The sequence below is a fragment of the Mytilus californianus genome, unplaced genomic scaffold (assembly GCF_021869535.1).
Source record: "Mytilus californianus isolate M0D057914Y unplaced genomic scaffold, xbMytCali1.0.p SCAF_4, whole genome shotgun sequence".
In the NCBI taxonomy this organism is placed as follows: domain Eukaryota; kingdom Metazoa; phylum Mollusca; class Bivalvia; order Mytilida; family Mytilidae; genus Mytilus; species Mytilus californianus.
The window spans coordinates 24,243,715-24,255,029 of record NW_026262690.1 but is presented as its reverse complement, the minus strand read 5'-3'; the positions used below and the strand labels follow the sequence as shown (position 1 = coordinate 24,255,029).

At 31.1% G+C, this 11,315-nt stretch overlaps 1 protein-coding gene across 2 annotated transcripts in view; it reads right to left on the bottom strand.

The window, feature by feature from the left end:
* Window positions 1-5,061: 5,061 nt before the first annotated feature.
* Window positions 5,062-11,315, bottom strand: part of LOC127737747 (UDP-glucuronic acid decarboxylase 1-like) — a 31,264-nt gene continuing 25,010 nt past the window's right edge. For both annotated transcript variants that reach the window (XM_052248634.1, XM_052248635.1), the window contains exons 11-12: window positions 8,597-8,700; window positions 5,062-7,704 (exon numbers count right to left, since the gene is read on the bottom strand). In XM_052248634.1, the coding sequence (XP_052104594.1) occupies window positions 7,597-7,704; window positions 8,597-8,700 (212 nt within the window). In that variant the 3' untranslated portion in view covers window positions 5,062-7,596. The remainder of the gene's footprint in view (window positions 7,705-8,596; window positions 8,701-11,315) is intronic.

Sequence of the window (11,315 nt, the reverse complement as noted above, 5' to 3'; positions counted from 1 at the left end):
TTGTTACATTTCAATGTAACCGTAGTCAGTGCCTTGTTTTAAATACTTGTATTATTCCGTATATTCATATACATTTATATTCATGAGTTCATCCAATTTCATATTTCATTTGATATAACTCGACATGATCTGCAATGACCTGAAGTTCTATACAAGAACTAATATTTATATGCACATGTAAGTTTGCATGCTTTGACCTGTGGAAAGTTGTAATTTTAAGGGTATTTGCTTTCCACTGTTACTCTTGGTCCATTAGTCGGTGTATAAGGTCGCTAGTTAAAAAATACAGCTGTAATATTTTCAAGTTTTTTTATATAATTTATATTTGGCTTTCAGAGATTTGTGTTTCAATTTCAATAATGTATTTGCGGTCTGTTCACGTTATTCATATTGTTATATATATATATAATTATATCGTGGAAAATGTATTTGCAGGTCTTTAAATAATTCGACCTGTTGTTTTGTGAGTCTTAAATGTTATATTTTCACAAATCACTTGTATTATAACAGTTGTAATGTTATTTCAAATAAGAGTCAAGATTATCGTTGGTCATCTCAACGATATTGATTTTCTCGCTTGAGCCAGTACGGCGAAAGTGAGAAAAGCATACGAGTTGAGATGACCAATGATAATCCGTTTATCTGTATTTTACCTATGACGACCATGTTAATTTCATTGACAACGCCACATGCCCCATTAGTTTCTAGCGATAATTATAGATTATTGTTGAGATGACCAATGATAATCTGTTTATCGCTATTTTACCTATGACGACGTTGTCAATTTCATGTCAACGCAACGCCACGTGCCCCGTTAGTTTCTAGCGATAATTTTCATGTCACTCGACTCCACTGAGATAGAAAATTATCAGTCAGTAAAGGAAAATTTCGTAAAAAGCGATAATTTTTCATATCACTCTACTGTGCTGAGAAAAGAAATTATCAGTCAGTAAGATCAAAGGACAATTTCGTAAAATAGCGATAATGTCCATTTCATTCAAACTGCGATACATATACCTCATTGGCACAAGTACTGTCTAGAGAAATTTGAAATCACTCTTTGCGAAGGTAGTGCCGAGCAGCGAGTTGGGGTACTAGTAGGCTTTGGAAATGTAATTACCTTTTTTCAGTATTTCTGGTTTCTCGGACATCTTTTTTTATCATGTTTAGTTACTGACGAACAGTGCTTATCCTAAAAACTGAACATTCCTACTCAAGTTTGCAATGTGATTGATTGGAAATTTGCTTATCGTGTAAAGTTCAGTACGGACTCTTTATGGAGAGTTATCTCCTTGGCAACCATACATCTCCTTTTTATTAAACTGAAAACTTTAGCCCTTAAAACATGAAAATGAGGTCAAGATCTGATAACAATGACTCATCATGAAATACTCATATCTCCGTATATATTTCGTTATCTTCGTCTAAGCCAAGATAAGAAATTGTCAAATAAGGAGTTGGGAATTTGGATGCCCAAGTCTCTGAGATTGTTCTGACATCTGATGGCTTCTTGGAGGAATTGCTGTGACTCAGGCAAGTCCAAAAGGCTGTCAGACGTGAGACCAACCGTTATTGAGACCATTATTTTCATGTTATAGGTTAAGTATCATGATACATGAACATAACTCTTTGTCTTCTTGAAAAAGTTACCTAAAATCCAGAATGATATGGTATCTTCAAAGTCAATTTTAAAGTTGCACCAATTAAAATAAATGGAGAATGTGTCCATGGGACACAGATGATGCCCCCAGTTGCATATAACGTTTTAAAGGGACATAACTCAAGAACGATAAAAGTGTAGCCACTCAAATTCAAACTTGATCTGAGTTTTGTGCTAAAAAGCATTGTGTATAAGTTTCATAACATTTGGTTGAGGAAAACTTAAAATAGGAAACAACAAATTCAGCAATTTTTCCATTTGTGAAGATCGGTAAAAGTGACGCAAAGTACCATGATACATAAAGATAACACTTTGTCTTCTTGAAAAAGTTACCTTAAATCCAGAATGATATGGCATCTTCAACGTTAATTCATTAAACACCAATCAATCAATCAATTTATCTGAAAATAGCTTTTTTATTGGTAGAAATTTGCTTCATTGCATGTTTTTGGGGTTATTATGAATGGATTGGTGTGTGATACATCAATAAGGGGTTACTTTGATATAAAATAAGAAAGAATAAGACATTTATGAAAATATGCATTTTATTACAATAAATGCCACAAATTAAATAATGTAAAAAAAAAAAAAAAAACTCTAAACAAAAAGAATGTAATTGGAATGTATTACATATTGATCACTAAATTATACACAGTAGAAAACAATATCTCTAAATGCACATTAAATGAAAATCTAATAAAAATTAGTATTTGTTATTGACAATACATACGTCATCTGTCCCTACCATTAAAGTTACAAGGGACAGTACTCAGCAACCCTTAAGCAGATTTTATCATATCCACACAAAACTTTTAAATGTACAGATGCATTATATTTTTTTTAAATTTTTGTTCCAATCTAACATAAACTGTAAGAGAATCATTGACAAACTTCCCCAAATCTAGAGTTGGCATGTTTAGCTATGAAAACTACCCCCCCCTCCTTCTCCCAAAAAAAATCTGATAAAAAACTTTGGATGTAAAATATGCTCATGGTATAAAATAATTACATAGTTATTCAATGTTAACTGCTGGAGATTTTGCATAGACAAATTTTTCTGTGTTTTGTGTGCTATGTGAGACATACAATATCAATTTACTTAAAAATTGAATAAGTAAAGTGCGATAACATATGGTATGAAGTAGCACTTCTCAAATATGCTCCCATTTCAATGTAAGCCATTAGAGATTTTCTGTTTAGAAGTTTTCTTTAAATAGAATTAGCTACACCATGTTTTACTAAGTGAAACCCAAAATATCAATAACAAAAAAATAGGTGTACATTACAGGTCTGTTTGGGTTTCTCATCCAATTTTGTCAATATAACAGAATTTTAAACAACTGTCATACAAGTGGGAGGTTAAGCTAGCTATAAAACCAGGTTTAACTCACCATTTGTTTTGAAAAATGCCTGTACCAAGTCAGAAATATGACAGTTGTATTCCATTCACTCTGTTGGTTGATATAGTCCAACATTTGATTTTGTCAGTTTTTATGGACTTCCCCCTTTTTAAATTTACCTTGAACTTAGAAGTTTTATTAATACTTTTTACACAACTACTTGTGGTATACATATTTGTTGTCAAGTTTTGTTCCAAGGTGTCTTTGTCCTTTACACATTGACAGTAGATCTAAGGCATTTTTCTCATATTTATTCAAAACTTGGATAACCTGACAATTTTGAGCTTGACCCTTGTCTATTGTTAAAGACTGACTGTTGACCACTAGATGTCTATTCTAGTTTATTGTGTTGTTGTGTTGCTGTCTAAATGATGAATACCCCACATCTCTAATAATATTTTGTATAAGGATAACCCTACAATATCCAGGGTTACTGTAATGTTCATTTTTTAATAAATATGGTAAAAATAAGAGAGGAAAATGTTAGGTTCATCTCATCAGAGACATTGTATTATATGTCTCTGATCTCATTATCAACATTTTGTAGTGTAAAGTAATGTGTGATGTCCATTTGACATAAGCATGTCAACAACACATCTAAAAATTGCCAAAATTTGAATAGCAGGGTTCTCCAATTTATGTTATTTAAGGTTTCATAACTCAATGTTTCTGTTCAAATATCAATTCTTAAATGTGCATTGTTTAATTAGAAAAGTGTCAATACACAGGCATGGCAAGTTGATGGCAAATGACCGTGTGTCAATATCATTTGATATAAAACAAGAAATGGCACAAACTCTTATAAACAAGGAATTATTTGAATCTGGAATAATTTTGAATTCTGGAAAATTGATGAGAAATTTATGATGAAAACTAACCCAACTAAATAGGGTTAGCCATGCACGCATGGCTAAGGGGGATTAGTTAGTTCATACTGAAATGATAGTGAAAATAAAATTCTAATCAATTTTCCAGAATTCAAAATTATTCCAGTTTCAAATAATACCTTGTTTATAGCAAAATGAAATACATTTCATATACACAAACATATAAAACATCCCACAATATCAAGTGTAAATACTGAAAATCATTATGTTTTTCTGCATAGCCTTACTTTTTGCTAGGGAACTAAAACTCAAATAAGTGAGGCTATAGAAACGTAATGAATTTTGTTTTTCTTGCATGATATTAAGAAAAGAAATAAAAAAAAGTTCTGTGACAATTAATGGGCATATAGAATAGAAGAAAAATTTGTCAATTCCCACCATTAAATAATACATAAAAATAAATCCACATTAATATATTCATTAAAGTATGATCTAATGAAAATAAATATGATGTAATGAAAAAAATGGTTTACAATTTCTTCACTGGTTGACTAGGAAGTATTTCTTACAAATCATTTATATGAAGCTTAATATTCTCTATGCATACTTAAGGTTAGTATTTATATCACAGTTATGCTTTAATGAGATCTGAAATTGATATTTGTTCAAAGTGTGTTAACTTACACCCAACATATCCTTTGATTCATAAAAAGTTGTAGATATAAGTAGGTTTACTGAAATCACCAAGTTATACATAAGTTTAATTTATTAAACATATATATATTCTTTTATTTTTAAATATTATTTTCAGGCCAATAAACTAGAAATGAAGAAAATAAAAAAAACACAAATTGGAAAGATGCTGATAATGGGTATATCAATCTTTTTAACACTGACATTAAACCATACTGCATATTATAATTGGTATTCTTTGCCTGAAATCACTGATAGATTAAGATTTATTTATGTTGGTGTTTTTCTTGTTTTGTTAATTAAACTTTAAACTGTACATATAAATCATGGATGTTCTGAATGCCTCATTATTTTCTGTTTATTTAGGTAGCGATGACCCAAATAATGAAGACGATTTATGCTGTGTTACACTGCAGTGTTAAAATATCCTAAACATACCTTCATGTGACTCTGTAATACATGAACTCAAGTGATTCAAGCATAACAAAAAAAGTAAGTCACTTTAATGTTATAAAAATCAGTTTTACAATACATACATGAAGATTGTGCAGGTCAAAAATTAATAATGTATCATTATGGAATTCTGATCTACAAATTTAAACACAAAACTTGATCGAAGTCACTCATGAGTAAATATATGGGTCATAGTGATCTGAATTTAGTGGAACAGCATTATATATTATATATAAAAGAGATTGTGCAGCGAAAGATCATTGATATACAATATTACTTATCTGGTAAATAAATCTAAGTGCAGAATTTAACTAAAGTTACTCAATGGTAATATGTCGATTATAGTCACTCAAATGTACAAAATATGTGTTGTATACTAGAGGAAAGAAGTCATGAATAATAAATGATATATCACATTATTATACTTTACGTTAAAATGCCAGATTTTGATTGGTTCATACGACGAGACAATTTACTCTATCCCATGGCTCAGCGGGAGATAATTTTTTTGAATGTCGCCCTCTAGTGCGGACCAATCAAAAATCGATAATTCAAAAGTCAATGTATTGCATTTACATTTGGTTCAACTGTAACATTGTTTTGTAAACGACTTCATAGATCATTACTTTTAATTTAAGTTTAAACGACAATAATGATAAGACATTCAGTATAATAAATTTAATAACACATAGCTGAGAGGGTGATAGAGCAGATTATTACCCCTCGAAAAAACATTGTCAACCTTGGCTCCGTCGCGGTTGACAATGTTTTCTCAGGGTAATAATCAGGTCTATCACCCTCTCAGCTATGTGTTATATATATAATATTTATCAGAGACATTAACCCAATAGTAAAACTTAACCAAATCCCTAATGTAATATATATGTCAAAATGACCTGTATATCATGTGTATATAGTAAAGACTAATCATTACATCAATTTAAGATATGAAAGTTTGAATGTTTGTCAATCATTGTACAGATGCATCAGAATAGAGGCAACTTCTATGATTTAAAGTTGGCAAACATTTACTTATGCTACTGATACATCGCCAGTAAACTAAATTAACTTCATAATAGATAAGATGCCACTAATATTTGAATACAATACAAATAGCTCCAAAATAAAACAATGGATTTAAACATTTGAAATTTCACACATGATTTAAACATCAGAAGTTACATTGGTTTTTTTCTGATTTACAGTATATACTTCAAAGAATTTCATTATATATGATTCCAATGGAAAGGTGCATAGATATACCAAATGTATTAAGGGCTTTTCTAGATTTTATTGTTAAAAGGGGTTTGAAACAATTTTTCACTAATGCATTAAATTTCCAATCAAATTGAAAATGAGTGGGGGTCTTATGAAAAAAGTGCTAACAATAAATTTTGGATATTGCCCAAATTACATGCTAATCAAATATCAATACACGATAATTACAAAACTTGTTTACTTCTATAAAAAAATAATTGGCTCAAACAGACATAACTGAGTGTTTGCAGATCGCCAAGACTAAGTCTTAAATAGAATTTTTAAATTTCTACTTAAATAATATACAGACATTTTTTATCTCTTACATAAACAATGATAAATAAGTATCTTAATTGAAACTGTGAACTGTGTACATAATGCTTAAAGTGTAAATATATTGGTGGAAGAATATTCATATCCTATTGCGGTGGTGGAACCTTTTTATTGTTTTACTCCAAATACGGAGGTGTGCCTATGTTGGCAGAATTTCATTGGATACAGATACAGATGCCTAATTAAAGGTATTCACTATTAATTGCTTCAAAAATGAACACAAAAGTTAAAAAGAACACACCATTATAACTGAACCCCATTATTTACACTATTCATTTAGTTTATTCACATTAACATTACCCATGGGTCTTTAAATCTAAAAATGTTTCCAAGGAACCCTGTGTCTTGCCAGAAACTGTTGCTGTCAGTGTAAAAGTGCAATGGTGACTGCCAATCAGTCCAGTTATCAGTAAATTACAGAAAATGAAAAAAGAAAAAAGAAAAAAATTTTGCAAAGGGTACTGAATATGAAGAGGTTTCTGTCCAAGTTTTGGAAAACTCCACGAACATTTGACAAATTTATGAAGTTTTAAAGTCTTTAGCCAAAAAATACCTTCTAGTAGAAATTGTTCTCCCAAAACAAACTTGCTAGTAAAATATGGGAAAATGGAAAAAAAGTAGTAAAACTATACTTTAGATGGTATCTCTTGACTACGAAGAAACTTCTGTAAAAGCTTCCTGAAATTCCATAAAGGTTAGTTACAGGTCATTGGTGTTTTAAAAACATTAAATATAGACAGTATCTAAATGTTTAGTCCATTTGTCAGTATAATATGGAAAAGTAAAATATTTCTTCAGATGCCATTTTTTTTTATCAGCAAATGAAGGACAAACAGACAGGCAGGGTAATTGTAATATAGCAATCATTTCTGCAGTAGGGATGAAAAATCATTAGCATAATGTACTTTTTTTATGGATGATAAAATGAACAATATGAATGAAAACATCTCACATCTGACCTTACATACAATATCTAAGCACCACCTGGTAACTTTGTAAAATGTCGTCCATCTAATGTTGTTCTTCTTAATTCATTTTTAAAATATTCTATTGTCCTGTTTAATCCAACTTCTAATTGAACCTGGAAAATTAATATATGTATTTATATTCCGAAAACAAGATTGTGGGGTAATTTATATTACTAGCATTCAATACTTTTTATTATATATTAATACGACCATAGCAGCCCTATCATGGGAAATACTGTTTCTGTGCTATAAATACAGTTTTTAGGCTGATGGGACAATACAGGACACATCATTTCAGTTGGATCTGACTTGCACCTTACCAAACTTTGGACAATTTTAAAAAAAATATTTTTTAACCTAAAATGTCACGAAAAAGTATTATATTTTGTGTGTGTTTTATAACAGAAAATTTCAACATCAGTTCTGTGAGACATCTTTACTTGTACATTATTTGGTCTCTTGTAGAGAGTTGTCTCATAGGCAATCATACCACATCTTACTTTTATATTGATTAACAAAAAATACTGTTTCCTTTCCTTTCATCAAAAAACTACATAAATGCCAACATTAAAAATAAGAATACTGATTACTTAAATGTCCGATTTATTTTATAGTAGTTTTTATTAGCCAGATAAAATTAATTAGTAGTGTATAAAAATCATTTCAGATACTAGCATGTTCAAGCAAAACCAAGCATCACATTACCATTATGCTAATAGTGGAGTACACTGATAGAATAACACTGATAGAATAAGTGCTAGGAGAAACATTCTGTACCATTTAACCTCATTGATGATGATATTTATCTAATCTTGACAATTAAATTTACAAATTTATACTTGCTCCAATGGAGAAAAATAATAAACAGTGTATAATCTTAAAAATCATATAGACCCTTTATCATCAGTCATGAAATGTTTTATATAACAAAGCCTGAGTACAAAATTTCAAAAAGGCTGAATAAGTTACAAGTAAATGATAGAGATATGATAATATATGACTTACTTTAGGTGACCAGCCAAGAATATTTTTAGCTCTTGTAATATCTGGCTTTCTTTTCCTGGGATCATCAGTCATAGGAGGTTTTTTAACAATTTTACTATTCCCACCTGAAAATATTCCAAAAGAATTTAATAATGTATAAAATAAAGCAACTTTTTCATATATTTTTGAGCTTCCTGATCCAATTTCTTTTGTTTGTCTTTTTTTACTTTTTCAGATAAAGCTCACTTGAGAAACATTTCCTTCAGCTCCTGAGAATTAGGATTAGAGGACCTTATTTTCTTCTTTTTTATGGAGAAAAGGGGGGATGTGTGTTGGGTGCACACTCGTCTGACTTATCGCCTGATGTATACTAACAGGCTCCTTGGGATTCCTATCCATTACAAAAATTTGTTAACCCTGTATCTTGGCTATCAGTTCAAACATGTGATGTCTACTGCTAAAACTCTAAGCCAAATTGTCAGTAAAATACAGAACATGAAAAAGCAAACAATCACAATTTTGCTCAAGGTGCTATCTCTTTGTTATGAAGAAGATTCTGTCCCAAGTATTGTAAAATTCAATTAAACTTTGACAAAGTTGATCAAGTTTTAAAATCATATACCAAACCCTGTGCCTTAATATATTGACTTCCAAAAAAACTAAGCTCATATAAAAAAGAAAAATGGAAAACAAATCTAAATTTACGTTAGATTGGATTTTGATTTTTGGTGTTTTAACGCCACTTTTAAGCACCGCTTTTGGGCTATTTCGTGGCGGCCAGTTTTTATTGGTGGAGGAAGCCGGAGTGCCCGGAGAAAACCACGACCTTCGATAGGAAAACTGACAATCCTAGTCAATTAAGATTGGAGTCAAGTGCACCCACAAGAGCGGGGTTCAAACTCACAACCTCAGTGTTGACTGGCTAGTGATTACAGTAGTAACTACTTAGACCACTCGGCCACCGAGGCCCCTAAATTTACGTTAGATGTTTTCTCATGAGTATGAAGAACTTTCTATAAAGGTTTCCTAAAATTCAAGGAAAGTTTCAAGGGTAACTGAAGTTTTTAAACTCTAACTATAGAAAGTATTTAGACATTAACTCAAAGTACTATTTCCATTTATAAGTAACATACAGAAAAAAATTAAAATAAATATTCCATCTTTTCATTCAGATGCTATAACTTAATCATGAAGATACTTCCAAGTTTTGTAAAATTTTGTGAATGTTTGACAAAGACCAATACTTGGTCTGGACCTGCATTGCAGCATGTAACTGATTGAGGTAACAGGTGTACTGAAGCATATCAGATGAAGATGATTTCCAAAACTATGATATTTTCCTTGTAAAATGAGCATTGTAAAATTTCATGCTTTCGGCAAAGAGAAAGTGGCTGCAAAGCAGATGTAAATGCTGCTTACACACTACAACTCAACATTTTCAAGCTCAAGACCAAAATATAAAATTATTTGCCTCCATATATAGAAGCAAAGAAAAGTTTGACCATATTTTTTTTCATGTAAAATGAGTGTTATAAAATTTCAATCTATGGGCTAACAGGAAGTAGCTGGACCACTACAACTCATATTATCAAGCTGCAGACTAAATAGCAAATTCTTCCTTTTCATAGAAGCCAAGAAAACTTTTCTACCCAAGGTCATTGATAGGGAATGATGGATGGAGTCGAGCGGTTACTAGACCTACTTTCGCTGTGGGCAATTCAGGTAAACAATTTAAACAACAGACTGAACCTGACTGTTGAAGATACTGATGAAATCTAGGATCACTATGTCTTGTCTTTGCATCGTCACAGCCAAAAAAAAAAAGGACAGACGGTCAGACGCATGATCTTTTAGACTAATATCATATGTCATAACCATGCTAATAGAATATTAATGCACGATAATTACAAAACCTGTTTACTGCTATAAAAATTAATTGGCTCAAACAGACATAACTGATGCCTAATTAAAGGTATTCACTATTAATTGCTTCAAAAATTAACATAAAAGTTTAAAAGAACACACCATTATAACTGAACCCATTATCATAGCCACGGAACAAAGTTCTGTAGGATATAATGTTTTGACCCGTCTGTCAGTCCTATTCTTGTCATCACAACTCTTCTGGAACTGCTCAACAGAAGTTCAAGAAACTTTGTAAATAATAAGGACATACTATGTAGATGTGTATATCGACAGGAAATTATGATTCAATTTATTTCTAGGAGTTATGCCCCTTTTGGACTTAGAATTTTGGCCTAAACATACTACTGCAACAGTCTGTCATCTCAACTCCTCTGAAACCACACTACAGAATTGCATGAAACTTTGTAGATAATAAGGACATACTATGTAGATGTGCATATCCATGCTTCATAAATATATTAAAACCAAAGTGAAAGAATAATATTTACATACCAACTACCGTAGAAAGGCTTGTTTAGTTCGCACTGGTACATAGTCCGCACCCCCTTCTCCCCGCGAAATTTTAGGTAAAAAAACTTTTTGTAACTGTTAGAAAAGGTCTAATGAAACTCCGGTAATTTCAAATCCTGTGCGGTCGTTTGCGGTATTTTCCTGGAAAAACCTGTTTTCCATCATCAAACAGAAGCTGAAACTGCTTGTAAATGATTCTAGAACGCTTCATGATTGTTAAAATAAGTTTAATTCACTTAAAAAATAATTTAGAAACTTGTGTATGTTTAAACAGGAAGTTTAAAAAGCACGTGTAAAAGAAAAA